This window comes from Carcharhinus amblyrhynchos, chromosome 7, assembly GCF_965287045.1.
Source record: "Carcharhinus amblyrhynchos chromosome 7, sCarAmb.v2.hapA, whole genome shotgun sequence".
In the NCBI taxonomy this organism is placed as follows: Eukaryota; Metazoa; Chordata; class Chondrichthyes; order Carcharhiniformes; family Carcharhinidae; genus Carcharhinus; species Carcharhinus amblyrhynchos.
The window spans coordinates 54,784,931-54,810,292 of NC_137330.1; the positions used below are offsets into that span (position 1 = coordinate 54,784,931).

Below are 25,362 nucleotides of genomic sequence, written 5' to 3' on the forward strand. Positions count from 1 at the left end.
TGTTGTCCCAATGCCCAAGAATCTAAGACCAGAGGATTTGTGAATGTGATGCCTCTGATGAGTCTTGAATTCAATGCTTTTCTCCCATTTTCATATGTTCTAAAAACAATTTCTACTACACTTTTTCTAGCTGTTTCAAAAACTCACTGGCATTAAGCAGTGCAAGGCTTGCTTAGGCAATGTAGTTTAAAAAAGTAAAAGAACAAGTCAAATACTTTTGGATTTAAGAATGTCCTTTAATTTTTCTTTGAATGTCCAGAACCCAATTCGTTTTGCATAACTAGTCCAATAAGCAATCAAACTGAAAATATATATCAGAAATATAATGCAAACCTTTGTTTCTAGCAAAATAAAAATTCAAGTTTTTTTGGTAATAAAACAGCAACCAAGGGATTTTTCAACACGTTTTTTTTTTAAAAAAGTTCCACACAAGAGTACTGGAGTTGCATTTTTATCTTTTGACTATCCATCATTATACTGAAGCCAGTTTGCTTTCCTTACTTTAATTTGTACAATTATGTCAAAACATCTCAGAAGCCAAAATATCATGAAAAATAGCTTACAATGAAAGGCAAGCACATGAAAAGAAATCAAAACTGTAAAACAAATCAAAGCATTAACCTATATGCTTTTGGATACGTTGCTACAATTAACCACCTTTCAAATCCATAAAGTAGAACTGCTGAACAATTTTGTTGGGTTAGCTTTCAGATGTTTTGAGATAATCACACATTAATTTTGCAATGAAACCAATCTGCATAATACCAGAATGCGGTAATGGCACATTCTTAATATTACAAATCATCTACAAAATAAAAACCTTCAGTGGCAATAAAATAAATTGCAGAGTACAGTTTCTAACACTAATGCTTCAACTACATTATTAAATTTAACCTTAGATGGCTGAAGATTAACTTGGAGTACTGCAGATTTAATTTCACAGCAAAACAAAGCTCTAACTCTGTTGAGATTTTCACTCCCATCTTCCCTCACACAAAATACATACTTTACCCCACAGTAAAAATTCAGTTCTGTAAAATTATAAATAAATAAAACTTAAAATAAAATACATTGCCCTTTTTGTTGAATCCTTTGGTAACAGCAGTTACTGTTCATTCAACCCAAACTTTTGCAAGTCTTCAGTTTACTAACATTAACTATTTGGTAAATCTTCTTTGAATAAGATGCACATCAAGCCATAGCAATCTGCATAATCAAGCACAGAAAAAGTATTTACAGAGTGATAAGAACATAATTAGATCATAAAACTTATGTACATTGGATCCCATTGTAGATTCTGGTCCGTCAAAAATGTTTTGCAGTCATTTAATTTGCTTGCATCAGCCGACTGTCAGTTGAACTGAAATTTAGCATTGTGAACACCAGCTCAGGAAGATCATATTCATGCTTCCAGCCCCAGTCTTTGCGAGCATTGCGATCATCAAATTCCATTGGCCAGCTATCAGCTAAAAACAAATAGGCAAATGGTAAGCTTCTGAAACACCTCTAACATTTTCACTAGTCATAACAAGTATTCAAATAAGGATTGGACAAGGACGTTCTTCTCTTGACAATTGTTCAGTCTTTTAATAATCTACATGCAAGAGGGCTTTGGAAAATGTTTTCAATTACACTTTTAGATTAGAAATGTGGCAAACTAGTTAAAACCACAAAGCAAACCAATGCAAAATAGGCCAAATAACCTGAGGTTTTACATGGCTGCAGACAATTATACATTGATTTAATGGGTACAGTACATCAATTAAATTCTGAGGGGTAGGCACATTTAGAAAATTAACTCTTTAGAGCCAGACAGGTCGTATTGGCAGCAATTATGACTGATTCATTTGAATGAACAAATTTAGCAATATTTAACTAATTGGACTTGTTGCAAGCCACATGATTCATGACAAACAAGAGCCATAAACACCGATATATATATATATGGACTGTAATTTTCTGAGTGTGCATATGCACAGTTAAGTGTGGGAAAGTTCCACAACTGGCTACGCTACAACAGTACCTCGCTAACAGACTCAATATTGAAATTCAGTTGGTTGACCCAGTAAGTGTAGCTGAATTTGTTGGGGCTGGTGCATTCGGGTCTAAGTGAACTTTTAAATGGCACAGTCAGTCACAATTAATAACAAACAACCTCTGACTCTGAAAATTGAATTTTAAGTGTCTAATTTCACCTCTACAGGACTTAGTGTAGGAGTCCTACACTAAGGGAAAATAATGCATATTTTTCTCAATACCATCTTTCTATGCTTTGCATGATTTTGCAATTAATTTATTGTCCAATTAATACTTTATGATTTGGGTTCTGTCTCATTGAGGATTCTGCAATTTGTTTGGTTGAAAAGACATGCTATTGTTTGCCTCACTCGCGTGTGATTGGGCACAGTGCTGGATCAGAAACCTGAGGAAAGAAAGCGCTACTCAGAAGTCAGTGAAAAGTCAGTGAGCAGCTGTCAGTAAACAGCAAGCTCTATTTTTTTTGCCATCAACCACTAGATCTGGGCCATTGTCAATTCTACGCACTCATTCACAAATTATTTGTAATGAAGTCAATTTTGAACATGGTACATCACCGCAAGGGCAAAATGTACAGAATAACTAGATGTTGCTGTTAAATTTGTTGAGCTCTCTCATTCCTGTTACATTTTGCACTGTATTCAAAATGGACTTTATTATGCACTCTAATCGATTAGACTGAAGTACTACATGAAATTGCAAACTCTACATCACTGAGAACAGACACTATGCATGACATTTACCAATTGCTTGGCGCATTTCATCAATCTTGTAAGTGATCTTCAGGTCAGCCAAATGCTTTCGGACCTCTGCCACTAGTTCTTCAGGAGTGAAGCTCATTGCACTGATATTATACGTTCTCATTGTAAGTTGTTCTGCTGGTGCTTCGAGGATTTCAAGTGTTGCACGCAGGCAGTCATCTATATACATCATAGGGAGCTTTGTATCAGGCTTCAAGTAACATTCAAACTTCCCAGTCTTTACAGCGTCATGGAAAATTTGGACTGCATAGTCTGAAAAATAAAAGCAAAATCCAGTAATTGAAAATGTTTCAGCTAAACTAAGTAACATTTGCAGTGTAACCAATGTAGTTGGTCTTAGAAATACTTAAGGTGTGAAGTAATACAATTATATTAATAGAATTTAAGCATATTACAAAGTAGCTCTACAATGATCAGAAGGCAAGATTGCATGGTTCTAGCAGAAAGAAATATTACATTAGAAAATGCAAGGATCAGAAATTCAATGTTGAAGCTGAGGCAAACAAATGGTCGAGCGTTGCTTAAATGTAAAAAGAGAAATGAAGGGTCTGCCTATAAACTATCATTGTTTGACATGGTTTGTCAATTTGTAACTGAATTATGTTTGCTACTGCTACCACTGTAAGCAGTAATATAATCATTTACCATTGTAAACAATATAATCAAAACTGGCTTTTCAATCAGATTTGAGGGTTTTTTTTTAATCCAAGTGAAATTGCATTACATGTATGTTTTCTATTGTAACCTTAGACGATCACACCTTGTACAAAATTTTGTAGTGAACAGAATTCAAATCAAAACGTTTCCCTCCTCCCTGCATAATGCCAAATGTTCAAACTTCTCCAATCTCTAGCCTTCAGCAGAATCTCCCTCCCACCCACAACTTCCTAAGGCCAGCTTTGTGTGCCTTTGCCTGAGAATCACTGTCCTGTGAAACCTACAATTTATGCGTAAGCTTTATGCATAAGCAGTGCTTAAAAATAAATATACAAAACAATAGGATGTTGTTATTAAATTGAGCAACTGATCAGGGAAGTCCCAGGTATAATATCCAATCTGTGTTAAATTAAACTTGTTCTGGGAAACAGTACCTCAGCCAGGGTTCCTAATTCATAACAATATTCTGCCAATCATGGCTCAAAACACATTTAGGCAGATGTCCGGCAAGACCATGATTGGCTTTGATGCCAATAACATTTGAACAGACCAATCACGTTCGATTAAAATTCGAAAAGGAATGATTATTCAGACAACTAATCGAAGAATAATGCTTTTAGACTAAGTACGATAACCTCTCCTTTCACTCCATTTCCTAAGTTTTTGTTTTTAAATGAACTTTTTCAGGCACCGTCTCCTCACAGCATGTGAATAAAATGGGGAAGGGAACAGGAGAAATTCTTGGGAGACCTGAAAGTAATAACCCCAGAAAGGAACAAATCTGACAAAAATTTGGCTTATTCCTGTTCACTGGAACCACCCCAACTATTGGCTCATATAACTAGAAAAAATAAAAATCAAAAACTGGCTTTTCAATGTGGAATGTATCTATCTATTCTGTGCATCTTGAAATAGCCCCTTAAATGTTTGCCATTGCATTTATATTGACCAATCCCTTAACCAAAGTTGTCAATTCACTTTAGCAGCTCAGCTTTCATGCCATTATAACTGTCCTTATTTTAGCTTAAAACCAAGTCTCATACCCAATCCTCTAATATAGCTTGCTCTCTGGTTGGCTCCAGAGCATACTGTTCCAAGAAACTGTCCCAAAAACATTCAACGGCCTACTCATCTAGGCTACCTTTGCCCACCTGACTTTCATGTCTATATGCAAATTAAAGTCTCCCACAATTATCACAGTACCTTTCCAAATTCCAATGATTTCTTCCTTTATGCTCCACCCTACCATGTAATTACTGTTTGGAGGCCTTAAAATGACTCCCACAGTGACTTCTTGCCTTTATCATTTCTCATCTTTATCAAACAGTTAAACTTAGGTCCTCTCTTTCTATATTGAGCTAATATGAATGACCATTAACTAAAAGAGCCATCCCTCCACTTTTGCCTCACTTCCTGTCCTTTCCAAACATTCAATATTCAGGCACCAATCCATCTCCTCAATGGCTATTAAGATGCACTTAACAGCCATAGCCATGTGATCTCCCAGTTCATGTGTTTTATTTTGAATGCCAAGTACAAAATTTGATCACTTGCTGCCACTGTTCAGTTTTAAAACTTTCTTTACTCCTCTAGTTATGCAGTTTGCAAGAACACAGTTCGGATGTAGACTGTCCCAATGGTGCTGATCCCAATTTGCACAAATTGGAATCCATTTTTTCACACCAGTCTTTGAACCACATATTCATCTCTCTAACCTGAACAGTTCTGTGCCAATTTGCAGTTGGTTTAAGGTGATAATGCAGAAATTGCATTTTGCTACTTAATTCAGTGCCTAGGTCCTTGTACTGATAATGCACAACCTCCCTCCTTTGTACATACATGGACCATTACAATTGGGTTCTCCCCTCACATTGCAAGGTCCTCTCTACCTTCAAGCATATGTCCCAAACCAGGCAAGATATGTGCCTGGACTCTCGTTTTTTGCTGCAGAGAACAGTATCAATCCCTCTGACTAAACTATCTACAGATACCACTGTTCCTTTTTGCTCCCTCCATTTGAATGGCTTCCTGTACCATGGTGCAATGGTCAGTCAGCTCATCCATCCTGTAAAACCCCCACTCTTGTCCTAAAAGGCTAAAAATCTCAAAACTGTTGGGACAATTGGGAAGGCTAAGGCTACTATGATCCATACCTCTGCGATCCCTTACCTGCCTCACTTGCAGTCGCACTCTGTCCTTGTCCTAAAAGGTGTAACCATCTCCTGGTACTGATCTCCCTCTCACTGATGTATTAAGTGTCTGTAGTTCAGCCTCCAGTTCACAAGCTCAAGCCAAAGCTGCACAAGCTTCAAACAATTACTACAGTAGTGTTTGCCCTGAATCAGAACTGGCAGCCTGGAGCACCCACATACTGTAGCTGTAACACAAGTCATCCTTAATGTGATCTAATTAACTTAATTCAAAATATATATTTTACTTTTGCCTTTATGTATTTTATTAATCTTTCACCAGTTGTTAGATTATTTTGGCCCTTAGGAATAAACGAAAACAGTCATTTACCAGATACCAAATAATTAGTTTCTTCTCCTGTAGCAGAGTAAGATTACTTCCTTAAGGCTGAGAAAGTTCTTCTTTTCTTACTCCCTTAATTACCAAATTATCAGCACTCTATTCTAAGTTGTACTGCTTCTAGTGAACATTACCTGAGGTACTTCTGACTAACTGTGCACTTTAAAAAGTCCCTTTCCTATGTAGAGCTGTGATGAGTCACATTAGCTTTTCTGCTACAATAATCAACACTTAGTCAGGCCCTGAATAAGTCCCCTGGGCCGGATGGGATTTACCCTAGGATTCTCTGGGAGGCTAGGGAGGAGATTGCAGAGCCTTTGACCTTCATGTCGTCATTGGCTATAGGTATAGTGCCAGAAGACTGGAGGATAGCAAATGTTGTCCCCTTGTTCAAGAAGGGGAGTAGAGATCATCCTAGGAATTATAGACCGGTGAACCTTACTTCTGTTGTTGGCAAAGTTTTGGAAAGAATGATAAGGGATAGGATTTATAATCATCTAGAGAGAAATAAATTGATTAGGGATAGACAACATGGTTTTGTGAAGGGTAGGTCATGCCTCACAAACCTTATCGAGTTTTTTGAAAAGGTGACCAAAGAGGTGGATACGGGTAAGGCAGTTGACGTGGTGTATATGGATTTTAGCAAAGCGTTTGATAAGGTTCCCCATGGTAGGTTACTGCAGAAAATGCAGATGCATTGGACTGAGGGTGATTTAGCAGTTTTGATCAAGCATTGGCTAGCTGATAGAAGACAGAGGGTGGCGGTTGATGGGAAATATTCAACCTGGAGTTCAGTTACAAGTGGTATACCTCAGGGATCTGTTTTGGGGCCACTGCTGTTTGTCATTTTTATAAATGACCTAGATGAGGGTGCAGAAGGATGGGTTAGTAAATTTGCTGTTGACATCAAAGTCGGAGGAGTTGTAGACAGCGAGGATGGATGTTAGTTTGAAGAGGGACATAGATAAGCTGCAGAGCTATGCTGAGAAGTGGCAAATGGAGTTTAACACGGAAAAGTGTGAACTGATTCACTTTGGTAAAGAGTAACAGGACTACAGAATATAGGGCTAATGGAAGGACTCTTGGTAGTGTCGACGAGCAGAAAGATCTCGGTGCACATGTGCATAGATCCCTGAAAGTTGGCACCCAGGTTGATAAGGTTGTTAAGAAAGCGTACAGTGTGTTAGCTTTTATTGGTAGAGGGATTGAATTTCGGAGCCGTGAGGTCATGTTGCAACTGTACAAAACTCTGGTGCGGCCGCACTTGGAGTATTGTCTACAGTTCTAGTTGCTGCATTATAAGAAGGATGTAGATGCATTGGAAAGGGTGCAGAGGAGGTTTACCAGGATGTTGCCTGGTATGTGGGAAGGTCTTATGAGGAAAGGCTGGGAGACTTGAGGTTGTTTTCATTAGAAAGAAAAAGGTTGAGAAGTGACCTAATTGAGGCATATAAGATGATCAGAGGGTTAGATAGGGTGGATAGTGAGAGCCTTTTTCCTCGAATGGAGACGGCTAACATGAGGGGACATAGCTTTAAATTGAGGGGTGGTAATTATAGGACGGATGTCAGAGGTAGGTTCTTTACTCAGCGGGTAGTAAAGGCTTGGAATGCCCTGCCTGCATCGTTTGTGGACTCGCCAACTTTAAGGGCGTTCAAATGGTCAGTGGATAAGCATATGGATAACATTGGAATAGTTTAGGTTAGAGGGTCATTAGATTGGTTCCACTGGTCAGCGCAACATCGAGGGCTGAAGGGCCTGTATTGCACTGTAATGTTCTATGAATTCTATATCAAATGCGTACAACGAAAAGCCAATCTTGTATTTTTAAACTGCACTTTGCATTACTTTGAATTTACTATTAAGAGTAAAATCTGTCAGAGTTTATGAGTGATTGCACCATCTACATCAAACCAGTAATGTCTAAAACTATTTGACTGTAACTGAGAGGCAACAGAAGGTGATGTATTTGCACTGGTCTATTTTGAGACCCAAATTACAAAGTATCCTGTTTCCTGAAGTTTCAAATGTTGTGGGTTTTTTCCATGTCATACTGTATAATCAACTCAGTGATTATAGTGAAACCGGGCTACATAGTTTTTGTTACTGAATGATCTTGCAAATCACCACGAGTTTATACTGCATTGTTATTTTCAGATTCAGATGCAAGGGGGGGGGGGGGGGGTAATAGAACAGTTGAACAGAAGGCTCCAGTCAAATCTGAGTATTTGATAGAGAAAAATAGGACTAAGGGATAGCAGTGAAAAACGAGATAAGGAGGTTAAAAGAGAGCAAACTTGGAATTTAATATGCTAGAGGTCAGGGAGGAAGGGGTGACTGATTTTGGAAAGGGAGCTCAGCTCTCATGCTTGAGATTCATCTCCTGTTCCCTCAACACTATTCCCACTGAAATGCTGACCACCCAGCTTCCTCTTCTGGCTCTCTCTTCAAGTACTCTCCATTCCTCTTTTAAATCTGCCATCATTACTTTGTTCCTTAACCTGCAGTTAGTTACCTCTATCATCCCAAATATTTAACCTTGGCCCCCTTCCTCTGTGACATCATCTGAGAACTCAGCATTAGTTTTCACCTGTGTGCTAACATTCCCAGCTCTTACCTCCTCACCAGTCCTCCTAACTCCTCCATGACTCAATCGTTAGATTGCTAGTTCAACATCTTGCAATGGATGAGCAGAAATTTCCTCCAATGAAATATTAGGAAGATTGAAGTAATTGTCTTTGGTTTCTGCTACAAACTCCGTTCCCTCACTACTAACTCCATCCCTCTCCTTGGCTGCTTCCTGAGGATGCATCAAGCTATACAGCGTTGTCATAATTGATTCCCAAGCTGAATTTCCAACCATAAATCCAAAGCACCAAGACTACCTCTTTCCACCTCCTCAAGATTGCGAGACTCAGTGTCAGCTCATCTGCTGCCACCAACCATGACACTGTTATATCTAGACTCCACAATTCCAATACACCCTTGACCAGCCTTCCACACTGTAGCCTCCATAAACTAAAATTGAAGTGATTCAAAATGCTGCTGCCTCCACCATACTGTCCTGATCACCTATCACCCTTATGCTTGTTAACTTACAATAGCTCCTGTTAAGGCAGCATTTTGATTTGAAAATTGTCATCCTGGTTTTCAATTCTTCCACAGTGGAATGAAGTCATTAGCATCCCATATGTGTGCATGATTGGCCATCTTGCATTGGTAGGTGTTAGTATTTCAAGAAAGTAGATGGCTTTGTTTCAACACAAGTGTATAGTTGGGGGTTGTTGGTGGGTGAAGTCAATGGCACTAGAATTGTAGAATCAGCTGAGACAATGGCTGCAGTATTCCTGACGTTGAACTAGATGTTATTATTCAGTTGGGGTTGAATGGGACATAGGACAATAGAGCCGGGTCTCTTCACAGTACATGAAAACTAATCACATCCTTCCTCCTTGAATCCCTTTTAACTTCCCCCTGCTGCGGGGAGGGTGGGTGCCGGTAAATGTGATGCTACATTGAGATGCAATAGGACAAGAGGATCAAAGCAGAAGCTGTATCAACTAAACTTTCTGATGCATGATAGCTCCTTCCACACACACCAAAGAACTGCTACTCATAACTTCATCTCATTTCAACCTACTGTAATGAGTACACAAGTTGCGAGCATTATCACACAATATTTATATTAAAAAGTCACAAGAATTAATTTACCTGTTGTGCCACCACCAGGCTGGGTGTCTGCAGAAATGATGCCAGGATACCTCAGGCACCGAAAGTCCATGCCATATTTGTGGTGGTAATACTATTGAGCAAACACAATACATATTTAAAAGTTAATAAATATTTGCAAGAGAAAAATCGATCCACTGGCACTATTTCATAACTACTGTAGCAAATTTTAATGCAAGTTAATTACATTTAATCAAACTTGCAGTGGTTATTCTGGTGGAAGAATCACAAACATACTCTGCAGATATTAAAGAATCTCTAGTCAATATTTTCTAAGCCAGTGCTTCCAACGAAATATCTACACAGACATTTTGATGATCCCAGCTGTTCATAAATGCATTGAAATTTGAGATGAGAAAGATGAAATGGAAAAATTTGGCTACTAATCAAACATGGTATGGAATGAATGTAAGAAATAGGAGTTGCAGCGTGCCATTTGGCACTACTAGCCAACTCCACCATTGAACAAAATCATGGTTAGTCCAACTCAACTCTCTTTCAACACCATTCTCACATCCAAAAATCTATTGACCAGTGTTGAGGAAGAACCATGTGATTATTTTGTTGTGCCTTAACCAGCCTGTATACAAACCCCAATCCACTACAAACTGTATGCAACCTATTGATTGAACATCATAAGAGAAAGTTATGAAGTCATTACTCAAGCAACAGATCAGCAAGATTTCAGAATACCTTCCTAACCAAAAGCCTGGCCATTTATTCATAGTAACATCCAATATGGTCCACACATCATACAATCATCACTTCCTGCACTGATCCCAGAAGTGAAAGACCATCACCACTGTAAACACAGAATCCCTACAGTGCAGGAGGCGGCAATTTGGCCCATCAATTTGGCCTTCCTACCATTGGCCCAATGGTAGGAAGGACTATTACTTACGTGGTGAAAAACTGCAGCATGCGACGGTGCAGAGGGACCTCGGAGTCCTTGTGCATGAGTCGCAAAAACCCAGCCTGCAGGTGCAGCAGGTGGTCAGGAAGGCGAATGGGATGCTGGCCTTCATAGCGAGGGGGATTGAATATAAAAGTAGGGAGGTCTTGCCGCAGCTGGAGTACTGTGTGCAGTTTTGGTCGCCACACTTACGCAAGGATATTTTGGCCTTGGAGGGAGTGCAGAGGAGGTTTACTAGGCTGATTCCGGAGTTGAGGGGGTTGAGCTATGAGGAGAGGCTGAATAAACTAGGCTTGTACTCGTTAGAGTTTAGAAGAATGAGGGGAGATCTCATTGAGACGTATTAAGATGTTGAATGGGATGGATAGGATAGAGGTGGAGAGGCTCTTCCCGCTCAGAAAGGACAGTAGGACTAGAGGGCACAGCCTCAAGATAAAGGGGGGGTGGGGGCGGTTTACAACGGAGTTGAGGAGGAACTTCTTCACTCAAAGGGTGGTGAATCTCTGGAATTCTCTGCCTGTTGAAGTGGTGGAGGCTGCCTCGCTCAATATTTTTAAGACTCGGGGTTGATAGGTTTTTGATAGGCAAGGGGATTAAGGGTTATGGGGAGAGAGCGGGAATGTGGAACTGAGCCACGACAGGTCAGCCATGATCTTATTGAATGGCGGGCCAGGCTCGAGGGGCTAGATGGCCTACTCCTGCTCCTATTTCTTATGTTCTTATCAGATCTGCACCAACTCTCCGACACAGCTTCATACCCAGGCCCATCCCCAATTGCTGTAACCCCACGCATTCACCCCGTTAATCACCTGAACATCCTGGGACACTAAGGGACAACTTAGCATGGCCAATCCACCTAACCTGCACATCTTTGGACTGTGGGAGGAAACGGGATCACCTAGACGAAACCCAGGCAGACAAGGAGGGAAGGTGCAAACGCCACACAGTCAGTCACCCAAGTCCAGATTTGAACCCAGGTCCCTGGCACAGTTGGACAGTAGTGCTGACCAGCCGTCGTTGCTGCCTGAGTATAGGATTTGTGCACCATTCCTCACCTCCATCACAAATAACCTGAGGCCCAGAACAGCTTAAATGAATTCCATCAACAACTCTCCACAGACTTTCCCCATTTGCCATTCACATTCTATTATCAAGACTATTTTGACTCTAGTCAACGTAACCACTTCAACTCCACACACAAACCTTTGAATCAAGTGATTCCTAGAAGTTCAAGCAAAAATCCACTGGACTTCCACAAACAATTCCAGAGATTGTGAAATGGACTTGCTGATTCTCAATTCACACATACAACGCTATGTCATTTATGCCTTTTAGGCATTTATAACACCCTATAAAATATTGGTTTTAGATTAACTGTTTGTACTTCCAAAAGTCAGATGTCACTTCCTCACAATTCTTAGCAACCGCCTAAATGAAGTTAAATGCAATGAACAATAAATACAGTAAACAAAAGAAATCCAAAAAACTGTTGACTTAGTAGTTACCCCAATCAGAAACACGAACAGTTGCTATAGACCATTATCCCAGACCAAATAAGTGAAAAGCATCAGCTGTAAGGCCCAAGCAAAGTGAATTGGAAAGAATTTGGCAGCGGAGCAAGGGGAAGTTGAGGGGGTTCAAGGAGGAAGGACTTATAAACTCAAGAATGATCTCTCTATTCCCACAGTCAATTTATAAAACCCAGATATATGCTCTTAAAATTTAAAGAGGAAACGATCAATTCTTAATCCAACTGGGAATAAAGGGAGCCAAGAGGAAAAGCTTTTGAAAATATTGAACCTTGAGACATTGAAAAATCAATGGCTCTTTATACTGTAATATCACATACCTCTCCCATTAACTCTGCGTGCACCTTGGAAACTCCATAGATTGTCCTAGGTCTCTGTATACAGAGATCTGGAGTTGGATTTCTGGGAGAAGTTGATCCAAATGCACCAATTGTGCTGGGAACAAACAGGCGAAGGTTATGTTCAGCAGCAATATCCAATATGTTATGCAGACCTGTAAACAGATTGAGATCATACAATTGAATGTACGCAATTTTCTAAAACAATGTTAAAAGAAAATCACAAGCACAGTACTTTTAAGCACATGTTTCACATGATTAAATATACCACAAGCAAATAACCAGCTTTTAAAGACTTCATGTTTTCAAAGATAAACATATCTACAACAGCAAATGCTCAGCTAGTATTTGCAAATGCATATGTAATTAAGCTATTTCAGTATTAAAAATGCACCTAAGCAACCATTTGAGAAGAAAAATCATCAAACTGAGCTGAAATACAATTGTTCCAGAAGAGAATATTTGCAGGAATCACAATTGTCACGCACTCCTCACCTGTTATATTGACACTGCGTGCTAGAGGTACATTTGCTTCCCCAACTGCACTGAGCAATGCACTGTAGTGAATCAGCCACGTGATACGATTGTTGACAACAATTTCACGCAGATTCTTGTAATCCAGGATGTCAGAATAGATAAACGGCCCTGAATAGACAAGATATGATTAGCTAGAAGTGTGCTTTCACCTTCTCAATACTGGAAAATTATTTTTAAAAATTCTGAGCACTCACCACTGTGGAACACATGATCTGGGGGTTTTCTGATATCAGAGAGAATTACATTGTTTTTACCAAAGCGTTTCCTGTGAAAGAAATCAACATGTTTTATATAAAGATTCTGAGCAGAAAGAGACATGACAAATCAAAAAATTCCCACACTCATCAAAAAGGTGCTTTTTTGTTCTATGTTATGTTTTCAACAATAAATCAAGCTATACAAGTAAGTCACAAGCAGAAATTCCCAATTAAAAAGTTGCAATTTGTCACCCATTACAAAAAAATACTATATCCCTGCACAAAAGCTTCTGCAAATATAAAACTGTTCTTCGACAATTTACAAGATCAAGCAACGTACAAAGATTATTCACTATTCATAGTGGCTTGATTCAGGCTGTTACAGTTCAAGTTAGAAACTCCAAAGTATTTTATGGGACCCTTGGATCATGAATTTTGCACCTTCAATTTGGCTAGGCTGAGTATGACAGGTTTCTCTTCAGGTATGATTCAAATAACCCACTAAGGAGCTTTTACCAAAGCAAGTTTAAGAATCTTATTAATATATATATATAGTAAAAAAGTTAGCAAGAACTGTTGTCAATTACAAACAAGAAACAAAACAGGCATTATAATAGATAACCCTTAACAAATATACCTAATGTGTTCCAATCAAACAAAACCCTTGCCATAGACAAAAAGCTCTTTTCATGGGTTTCACACAGCAAAGACTAATAGCTCACAGGATACTGGGCTTGAGATCTATGGATAAAGTGTGCAGTTCTCTGGATAGACGAGAACAATTTGAAGTTAGAACAGTTTCCCAGAACACCTGACACACTCTCGGCAAGCCACTAACAGCTGTTTCCCCCCTTCAGAAAGGCAAATCCTTGCTTTCAGCTAACCAGAATTTCCAAAACTTTGGTGGGGGGGGGGGGGGGGGGGGGGGGGGGAAGAGAGAGAGAGAGAGAGAGACTTCTTTTCAGCTGAATACCCTTTCTAAAACTAAAACTCAAACCTCTAGCTCCAAACAGAAAATGGAAAAAAAAAACTATCACCTGACCTACCAACCAGTTTTTCTCCTAACGACGCAGGGCCATAAACATCCTGGTTAAAATAAACCAGTCCCCACGCAAGCAGCAATAAAAAGACTCTTATACACAGCCCGGCAACAATGAGAAAAACAAACCGAAAAAGTTTGTTCACAACTGCAGAGTACGTGATAAAAAAAAACTTCTTAAAGGCACACTAATGTCACAAGGCTAATCTTAAACAAAATGTCAGAAAGCACCAGAAATAGTTTTGAATCTAACCCATTTATGTTTAAAATTCTCAGATCTTCTATTACTTTGGTAGATTCCACTCATATTACTGGTGAACAATATATCATGTAAGCATCAAATGTTCATCAGTTGTTGCACATTCACCAGTTCACAGTTTGAGCCCTCTGTATTTCAAATACAATTTTTCACTTACGTACCTTAGCAGGTTAGCAAGTCCAACACCAAGTTGTCCTAAGCCTCCTGAAACATAGAACATGTATTGGCATAAAAGTTCACCATCATATTCCCTTTCAACAACACAATTATATTTGGTTGGGAAAAACCTGTGTGCAGTTTTCTCTATAAGGTCAGTTCCTTATTCACACAATATCTCTGAAAATTCCAGGCAGTACACATCAACTGTAAAATGCAACTTTGAATATCTTAATAGAAGAATGAATTAGGGATTCAAAGGTTATGGGGATAGGCAGCCTGAGTAAAGTTGAAGATTACGAGATCAGTCATGATCTCATTGAATGGCAGAGCAGACTTTGAGGGCTGAATAGCCTACTTCTGCTCCTACATCTTATGGTCGAAAACTATGTACACTGATGTACAGTACCAATTGCATGGTTTGCAAAATGGAAAGAATTAACTGGAAAACTGTGTACAGTCTTGGTCTTCATATTTAAAGAAGGATACACTTGCATCAGAGGCATTGCAGCCAAGGTACACTAGATGGTGCTTGGGATGAGAGTTGCCCTACGGTAAGAAGCCAAGTAAGTTGGGTCTATACTCGAATTCAGAATATGAGGCAATCTCATTGTAACAGTCAAGACTATGAAAGGACTGTTACCTCAGACAATGCGAAAATGTTTCACCAGTCTCGGAAATCTAAACTCAGTAAGAAGTCTCAACACCAGTTTAAAATCCAACAGGTTTATTTGGTATCATGAGCTGTGCTCCGAAAGCTTGTGATTTCAAATAAACCTGTTGGACTTTAAACTGGTGTTGTGAGATTTCTTACTGTGCCTATCCCAGTCCAATGCGGGCACCTCCACCTCAGGGAAATCTACAATGTGGAGGCACGCAGTGTCAGGATAACAGGCCAATCATTTAGGCTGAGATGAGCCAAAATTACTTCACTCAAAAGATCTTTCGAATTTTCTATCCCAGAAACTTGTGATGCTCTATTGTGGAATTTATTTAAAGTGGAGAATAACGGATTCAAGGGATATGCAGATGGACAGGAAAGTGAAGTTCAGACATAGTGATTATGATAGTGAATGGTAGAGCAAGCTTGAGGGGCCATATAGTCTCCTCCAGTTTATTAGATCACACTCAAAATTTTTTTTGAAGGGCCGAAGGGCCTGTTCCTGTCGGATTCTTTGTTCTAGTTCACTACACTGTGAATCCCAGTTTTATTCTCAAGTGTTAACTATTAGTCTCTCTTATGTGGCTTTTTATTTTACTTTATAGTGCTGTTAATAGTGCTAACTATAGGCAATTATTAAAAGAGCTTGATTATCTGAGATTTAAAACCTAATCTTCCTACACTGGAGACAACAGCAGTTCCTCAATGATTGAAAATTGCAAGTTGAATACTCAGTCTGCCTGTATTAGTTGTATATGGCTAGGATGGTAGTGGGCTCTCTTATAATGGCCGTCAAGTGCTTTTGGGTTGAGGTTAAAAATAATGAGCTAAGCTCTGATTTTAAAGTGACTCATGCATGTTACGGTTATGGCATTTCAAGCCCAGAACTGCAAATAAGCCAAATATTGTAATCAAACATCCTATTAATAATTACGTCTGCAACTCCTGTTCAAAGGAAACAATTTGAGCAAGTTGTTGGGGTATGCCTGCTTTTGTAGAATCACATCCAAGCAAACTGTTAAATACCTTCATAAAACTGGATTAGAAAGCTAGTGCCCATTGAGCACACCACGTTTCCGGAAAACTTTTAAAAGCTTTCTCCCCAAAGTCCAACATTAAAGTAAAACTAAAATAGATGTTTAATTTTACATAGACTTTTTTTTTTAAACAAGTATGTCACAAGTATCAAATGGAGAAACACATACCTGTGATAAGAACACGGGGATGATCTGACTCAGCAAAGGACACGGAGTGAAAACTGGCATCTGCATTTACTTGTCTTGGGGACCAACTCATTAGCCTGACTGACATGGCTGGAACCTGGCAACTACAACCATTGCTCAGTAGTGCCTGTTTGGCAGTCTTGGCCAAATTCCTGAAAACTGGCATTATTCACCTCTGAGGAAGAAAGAAAACAAGTTTAATCTAGAATAATGGCAATGTCCTAAATTATGTTAGAGGTTGTGGGTTTTACACACAAAAAAATGATGTGATTTACACATGTGGATCAAACTAACACACAACAGGTTTTATTAAAAGAGATATTCTCTGCCTTGCAAAAATGCAGTAGCCTCTGCAAACACCCCAATGACATTACCATCAAATCATGTGATCAGTTCTTAAAGCAACCTGCAACCCTTTTAAATATTTAACAGTAATTAAACACTACACTCCAAATCATGTTCATTTAATGCTAACAATCTTTATTGGCATACTTAGAGTCTCTATTCAGTCCAGTTAACGGATGTCAGTGTCCATATACCACACAAGCCTCAGCCCACTCTTCCACTTGTCAGCATATCCTTCATGATTATGTATCATTTCTCCAAATTGAGGAGTGGTATTTGCCTCAACAACTACTTTATGGTAGCACGTTCCACATTTTTACCACTCCTGCGCAAGGCATTTTTATTGGATTATTCTTCTCTCTCATATATGTGATCAGTAGATCATATTAGTTGTTTAACTCAGTTACATCAGCTTTGCTGTTGTCTGTCTCTTGGTCTCAGAAGTAAGCCAAACAACTCCCATTTCCTGTTGCGTTGTCAACAATAGGTTATAATCCTTCATCTACCTCAATGGACTAATGTTAAAAACATACTGAATAGTGGTAAATAGATTGTAAATGTTACACGAATACAGTCACAGGCATGACGTGCATATCCAAATACAATTTGGATAAAAGGCAGAGAATTACAACCAAAAGCCTTTTAGACCAAGGCAGAAAAGGAAAAACACCTAACATGCATACTTATGTAAAACGCAATTTTTGCAGACCAAATTATGAGTCAAAAGTGAAGAGTCAACTTATACATGACTAATATTTTCAAGGAATGGAATAGTTATTTCCCATCAGAAAGTTGGTGCCAATCTTTTGGTTGTCAAAATACTTTTGAGAGAAAATGGGTAAAAATATTTTTCTGGGATGAGTGAGAGGGAAGAGAAAATAAACAAAATGCCTTGCATTCTACAAGAAAAAGAAAGTGGAAGGACAACACTTGTCACCCTTTGAGAAAAGGACAGAATAGGAGCCTGGAGTGTGGAAAGACATGAGGAAAGCCTGCCCGCTTGAAGGCAGGGAAGGGAAACAGTTAAGGGGAGGCAGCCAAGCCAGGGAAGGGGGCAGCCTGTAAGATAGCTGAATGTGTTAATAGCAGAACAAAGAACATGTTCTGCTATCTCCCCTTTACACCAGTATCAGCACCTTCTTCAGCCTTTTAACACTCCCTTGGTCTTCCGCCCATAACATATTTGACAAATCTCTCCCAGTTCCCACCTATCTCTTCTTCCACTCTGTTCCACATCCAAAATCCATCACTCTTCTCTCTCACTTTACCATAGGACTCAAACTTTAACTGATGTTGCCAGATCTGCTGAGTTTTTCCAGCATTTTTTTCTGTTTCATGTCAAATTTCCAGCAAATTTCCACAAGGTAATAAACCAGGATTTGACTTTTACACATTTTTGATCTGAATTGAAATAATTTATGCAAATAATTTGCAAAGAACACACTGGTTTGTATATCTTTTCAATTAGATAGGAGATAGGCTGAGCCCAAATATGCCTAACCCATGAAAATCACTAATATTTGCAAGAACATGGGTCCTCCCTCAAGCCACCAATTGACTATCACGACAAAACTGAGGTTACGAAATACGTAGCTGCTGCTAACCAATGTAACGCTGCAACTGATGCTTCCTTTCCATTTTCTAGGTGTGTAGTATTTTCACTGTAAAATCAACTCATACACTTCCTCATTCCAAAACCAGCTAAGAAACATGCAACTGCCCTTTTAAAACCACACACTATGTCAACCACCTCCGAGTGTGACAGTTTAACGTTGAAAGTTGAAACTTGCTCCCTGACTATCCTGATATAACAGTAAACCAAAACCTAGACCAACCCCTCCCTCCCACACAATCCAGTTGCAAAGCACAGAACCAACAACCATGTGCACCAAAAGGCAACGTCACATATTAGAAACAGATCTCTGAATTTAACCAGATTTATCGACTGTGCCAAATATTATGGAGCTAAGTTGACAGTATACAATGAGAAAATATTGAAAGCCATATATTTAAATATCATTGTTCTGAAAGCAAAAGGACTTTACAGCTGCCAAAAATAGAAATTTAACTGGATAAATGCAGTACTTGATAACAAAATAGGGTTAAGGCTTCTTTCAGTTACAGGAACAGAGCAGAGATACAACATAGGTTTGTTGCCCAATGAGACATTCCATGACATTTAGGTTAGCAAACCTAAATATTTTTTGATATTGTAACTTAAAGATGAAGTCAGCAAAAGCCCAGATGAAGAGTGAGTAGCCATATTTGTAATAACAAGTCCAATTACTTCTCAGAATACAAATTTAAGAGAAAAACACAAGGTCAGCTGAAGGGTAGTTATCAACATCAGACCAACTCAATAGCATGAAATCTCCTCCTTAGAGTTCAATTGCCCCAGCTTATTCTGGCAGTTTCTCTCAATCACCACTATTTCAGGAAATGCCTTATGAGGAAAGATTGCACACAGTTTGCTTAGCAGAGTGGTATTTAAGGGAGGAGGACAAGAATAACACATAGTAAAAGAAGTGAAATAAATCAAGTCAGATTTTTTTGCGATAGTGGCAAAAGACCCTCAATGATGGCAAAGATATAATGATCGTTCATCTTTGGATCAAATGACACCAAAACTGTGAACAGCCTAGTTCTATCTCAGACAGTTGAATTAGCAGACTAATACCTGAACTCCAAGGGTTAAATCCAAAGATGACTCAAACTGGTGCTGTATTCCCTGGAATGTAGAGGGCTGAAGTGATAGTAAAAGACATGAAAGGGGGTCTACCCCCTGTTGATCAAGGAATGGCTTAAAATTAGACTTTCAGAAGTTAGGAATTATTTCTACATTGAAAATAATGGATGAAAGTTGGAGCAGTCATCCACGAATGAAAATTGTCGCTGGGTCACTTTTAAATCTGAGTGACAGATATTTTTTGGATGAAGACATTAAGGGATGTGGGGGAAAGGTATACAGAATTACGTCACAGGATCAGTATCCTCACTAAATGACAACACAAGCTTAAGGATGAAATGTCCGACAGCTGTTTTTACACATTTTGGAATCTGAAGAGTGGTTCAGTTTTACAAATATACTCTGAAGGCTTCATTACATCATTGCTGGGAACCATAGAATCCCTACAGTGCAAAAGAGTCCATTCAGCCCATTGAGTTTGCTCTGACCCTCTGACACAAGTATCTTACCCAGGTCCTCTCCTCCACCCCAGCCTGTAACCCCACACATTTCTCACAGCTTCATCCATTTAACCTTGACATCTTGGGACACTAAGGGGCAATTTAGCATGGCCAATACCACCAAACCCGCATATCTTTAGACCATGGGAGGAAACTGGAGCAATCACCCAAGGTTGAAATTGAACCTGGGTCCCTGGTGCTGTAAGGCAGCAGTGCTAACCACAGTGTCCCTACTTTTGAGGATTTTCTTGAAATGCACCAATTACTTGAGAAGCTTAGTGGAAGTACATATAATATTGATGTAAACCAGAAAATGTAATTTGTCAGGAGGCAAAGGGTATGATGTGAACATATCTTGAAAATCTAGGAGTTCTTTCACTAGTGCAAATATGTTTGACTGGAATCCTTTTTCTGTGCTGTATACTGCTATAACTCTAAACCAGGAAAACTAAAGGGATGAGTTTCTCCTCAAAGTAATTTACAAAATACACAGAATTAATAATGCAGAAATAGGCCATTTGGCTTAGGTAGCTTTTGTCCGTGATTCTGCTCCATATATGCCTCAGTTCACCTTGCTTCACTTTGCTTTTCTATACACCCTTTCTCCATCACGTACCTAACTGGCTTCCCCTTAAGGGCATTAATGCTTTTCACATCAACTATTCCATGTGGCAGCACGTTCTACATCTTAATCACTCTCTGGATAAAGACATTTCTCCTGAATCCTTTCATGGATACATTCTTGTATTATGCCCTCTACATTTGGTCTCATCCTAAGTCACCTAACCCTCACCTTACCATCTACCCACCAATCTGGTATTATTTTAAGTGCCTTCTTACTATTAACCCAAGAAACTAACTCAATAACTACATTAACACTGTATTTAACAGCTAGACAATTATTTAATCTAGAAGCTGCAAAAAAAAAGTTCTTAGAACGAGTTTCAGCATCAAGACGAACAGATTAGATTCAAGGTGAACATTCGGGATTCTCAAATATTGAGACCAAACTGAAATTATCCAGTAAACGGTTAATCACGTTCTTTTTTGCCATGAACATTCTTTAAACTTTTCTTCTTTCCAAGCTATAATGCTGCCGCCCCAGAAAATTTTATCTTCCCTTATTTATGGCGAGGCTCACTGCAGCATTTCTTCTCGGAACTCAATATTTATTTAATTTTTTAGAAAGACTTTTAAAACCCAAATTAGATGCCATTAAATGATCACTTCCTTGCTCTCCTGCAATCATTGTAACGGGTTGGCCCCTCTTTAGCTTATCACTTTAAAGAGAGAACGACGCTGTAAATGATAATGTCACCACAGATGACAAGAAAGCAGTACTGGCCCCATCCCCCTTTCCTGATTCTTTCAGAGAGCATTAATGGGAAAGTTAATTGATCACAAAGGCAGACACAGACATTAGGGGATCTCACCTGCAATATCCAACAATGATTAAACTATAAATGAGTACATCTGAAGGAATGGTAGGTTTTTGGAAGCTGAATGGACATCCCTACACCCACCCCAGAAAGGCATTGCTTATTTTTAATTCTTCATGACCAGGTTCTGACGATAGCCCATGAATTGATCAGACTGAAGGAGAAGTACACCAGACTGTACATGACCAACATTTCCCCCAAGAGAAGCATTAAATATCATTGCAGACAGAAAGAGACCCGCCAGTGGGGAGGCTGCGACACAACGTTCCCGCATCTCCCCGGGCCTCCCCAACGCCAGTACCTATGAGGCAGCTGCACCTCCCGCTAACGCCCCCTCCCCAAACCACTCAGCACCCACCGCGACTGGCAGCAATGATGGCGGGGGAACAGAGCCCAGCCTGGCCCACTGCAATCCTATCTTATCGCAGCCCAGCCGGTCCTACCTGAGCCTCCCTCCCCCACTCACCTCCGCTGCTCCCGGTCCGCGCAGCTCCGATTGCATCAGCCGCGCACTGCGCCCCCTTTTATAACCGCTGCGGCCCAACCGGGTGGGCGCGTGGGCAGCACCTGACCGCTGATTGGCTCCGGAGCCTCACCACCCATTGGTCAATCGGGAGGCGCTGTCCAGTCCATCACCCTCCGATGGACCAATCAGCTGGCGGCTTCCTGGCCAGCTGGCGCCAAAGTTCCCACGTGGCGCAGCCCAGTTCTGACTGCCAAGAGAGTGCCTGTGTGTACATTATGCACGCTCTCGTTTCCTTCTCTGTGAATGGTACGCGCGCAAGAAACAATACATAAGAACATAAGAAATAGGAGCAGGAGTAGGCCATCCAGCCCTTCGAGCCTGCCCCGCCATTCAATAAGATCATGGCTGATCTGTCGTGACTCAGTTCCACATTCCCGCCCTCTCCCCATAACCCTTAATCCCCTCGCTTATCAAAAACCCATCAACCCGCTTCTTAAAAATATTTAGTGAGGCAGCCTCCACCACTTCAACGGGCAGAGAATTCCAGAGATTCACCACCCTTTGAGTGAAGAAGTTCCTCCTCAACTCTGTTCTAAACCGCCCCCCCCTTTATCTTGAGGCTATGCCCCCTAGTCCTATCGTCCTTTCTGAGCAGGAAGAGTCTCTCCACCTCTATCCTATCCATCCCATTCATCATCTTATACGTCTCAATGAGATCTCCCCTCATTCTTCTAAACTCTAACGAGTACAAGCCTAGTTTATTCAGCCTCTCCTCATAGCTCAACCCCCTCAACTCCGGCATCAGCCTAGTAAACCTCCTCTGCACTCCCTCCAAGGCCAAAATATCCTTGCGTTAAGTGCGGCGACCAAAACTGCACACAGTACTCCAGCTGCGGCCTCACCAATGCCCTATACAGCTGCAGCAAGACCTCCCTACTTTTATATTCAATCCCCCTCGCTATGAAGGCCAGCATCCCATTAGCCTTCCTGACCACCTGCTGCACCTGCAGGCTGGGTTTTTGCGACTCATGCACAAGGACCCCGAGGTCCCTCTGCACCGTCGCCTGCTGCAGTTTTTCGCCACGTAAGTAATAGTCCTTCCTACCATTATTCCTACCAAAGTGGACCACCTCACACTTGCCAACATTAAATTCCATTTGCCATTTCCTGGCCCATTCGCCCAGCCTATCTAGACCCTTCTGCAGACTCTCCACACCCTCCACGCAATTTGCCGTTCCACCAATCTTGGTGTCATCAGCAAATTTTGACACCATACACTCGATTCCCTCCTCCAGATCATCTATATAAATGGTAAATAGCTGAGGCCCCAGCACTGGCCCCTGGGGCACTCCACTAGTCACCAACCGCCAATCCGAATAGCACCCATTAACCCCCACTCTCTGTCTCCTATTTGAAATACTTTTCACGGCATGTTAATACTTGGCAATAATAAATCAAATCAAATGAAGAGAGGTGGAACTATAATGAATGATATAGTTGGAAAGGGAGGGCAGAGTAGAAGGACAAGGTAGTTTGGGGCAAAGGAGAGACAGGCAAAATTGTCAAGGGCATAAGACAAAGGGAGTGTTAAAGGTACTATTACGACCCAAGAGTGGTAATACTCACAAAAGGTGAGATCGCAGAATATGTCAATAGGAGTGCTATAGCACCAGTTGATGATATAACTAGATGGGAAGATATCAGAACAGAACCCTGGCCTAAAGAAGCATAATGTTTACTTTTTAAAAAAAACGAAGGAATGCCAATTATCAAATTCCAGAGGCTGGACCCAAAATATGTGGGGGACAATGGTGGGGCAAAATGCAGAGCAACATAAGTCAGAGGAATATGAATTTCTGAGGGCACTGTGGAGGGGAGGGTGATGTTCATCAAAGCTATTTTTATTTGCTATAAGAAATTGCCCTTGTCACCACAGTACGGTGCAATTCAGGTCAATGCACCTAACCAGATGTCTTTCATGCGAGAGGAAACTGGAGAAGCCAAAGAAACCCACACAGACATAGGGACAATGTGCAAGCTCCACAGAGACAGTAAACCAAACCAGGAATTGCACCCGGGTCTCTGGTGCTGTGAAACAGCAGTGCTTACCACTATGCCACCCTCTATGCTTGGATTTAAATGGCAGAATTGATCGTCTATCCCCAATTGTCCTCAAGGAGTAGTGAAACACACCGCTACAGTCCGAGGTACAAGTACATTCTCAGTGCTACTGGGGAGGGTGTTCCAGAATTTTAATTCAGTGACAGAGAAGAAATGGCAATATATTTCAGTCAGGTCATTGATAAAGCAGCTGAAGAGATTGGGCCTAGGCAATTACCCTGAGAAGTTCCTGCTGAGATATTCTGATACTGAAACGATTGGCTACCAACAACTATAACCATCCTACTTTATGCCAAGTACGCCTCCCCTCAATTCTCATTGTCTTGAATTTGACTTGCACTTGTTTGGTACCTTGACATCAAGGGCAGCCACTCGCTCATCTCTAGAATTCAGTTCTCTACAGCCTTTGTCCAAACATGGACCGAAGTCATCTAGAACTGCATGGTTCTGACAGAACACAAATTGAGCTTTGCTGAGCAAGGTTTGGTGACTCACTTGACAGAACTGTTGATGACACTTTGTTTTTAATGGTTGAGAATAGGCTTGGTAATGGTCAGGAGTATATGGCAAGACAGCAAGAAAGTAGTAAGTATTACCTCCTTGGGTCTTGTGGAGAAAACTGAGACATGCACCGTTTAAATGTGGCTTTACAAGCTTGATGCATCTGTGGTTAATGGTGGCAGAGCATCTACTGGATTTGATGTAGCTCTAGACTGAGTTGGAATTGGAAGGCAAAATAACAGAGATAAGGTGGCAATAAAATGAGTGAAAGTAGAAGAGACAGGAGAGAAAAGTCCTTTTTATATGAAAATTTTACATTAAGACATTCAGGAACCTCCAATCTGGAAATATTCACTTTATGATTTAAATACATTCACCACTGCTTGCAGTGTGATGAGGACAAAAATTCAGTCAAGATATTTTGTCCAACATGGTCAACTGAAGGTGCACAGATCTGTAGAAATGTGTAGGAGCCTTAATTTTCTGATGATGGAGGTCTTTATTGCAATAGTTAACACCACAGTTGGACATGAAAATTATTTAAAACAGAAGTGGGAGGTGATGGCATAGTGGTTTCGTCACTCGATTAGTGATCCAGGGTAATGCTTTCAGGACACTGGTTCAAATCTCATCATGGCAGAGGGTGAAGTTTGATTCAATAAAAAAAATGGAATTAAAAGTCTAATGATGACCATGAAATCATTGTCAATCGTTGAAAAACCCATCTGGTTTACAAATG

General features: G+C 40.3%; 1 protein-coding gene across 1 annotated transcript; it reads right to left on the reverse strand.

Moving 5' to 3' along the window:
• Positions 1-215: 215 nt before the first annotated feature.
• Positions 216-22,042, reverse strand: tdh (L-threonine dehydrogenase). The gene is made up of 9 exons (XM_080193278.1): positions 22,002-22,042; positions 16,548-16,740; positions 14,687-14,729; positions 13,225-13,295; positions 12,989-13,138; positions 12,476-12,648; positions 9,696-9,786; positions 2,781-3,050; positions 216-1,466 (listed from the first exon to the last, which is right to left on the reverse strand). The coding sequence occupies exons 2-9, from the start codon at positions 16,729-16,731 to the stop codon at positions 1,327-1,329; spliced, it is 1,122 nt and encodes a 373-aa protein (XP_080049404.1). The 5' UTR covers positions 16,732-16,740; positions 22,002-22,042; the 3' UTR covers positions 216-1,326.
• Between the last annotated feature and the right edge of the window lie 3,320 nt (positions 22,043-25,362).

What these genes read in the sequence shown, in the direction of transcription:
- tdh (XM_080193278.1), bottom strand. Translation starts at nt 16,731, where the DNA reads ATGCCAGTTTTCAGGAATTTGGCCAAGACTGCCAAACAGGCACTACTG. An exon ending in GGACTTGCTAACCTGCTAAG is followed by an intron (nt 13,296 to 14,686) that starts GTACGTAAGTGA and finishes TTTCTTTCACAG; the next exon opens with GAAACGCTTTGGTAAAAACA. An exon ending in TGAAATGCGCCAAGCAATTG is followed by an intron (nt 1,467 to 2,780) that starts GTAAATGTCATG and finishes ATTTGTTTTTAG; the next exon opens with CTGATAGCTGGCCAATGGAA.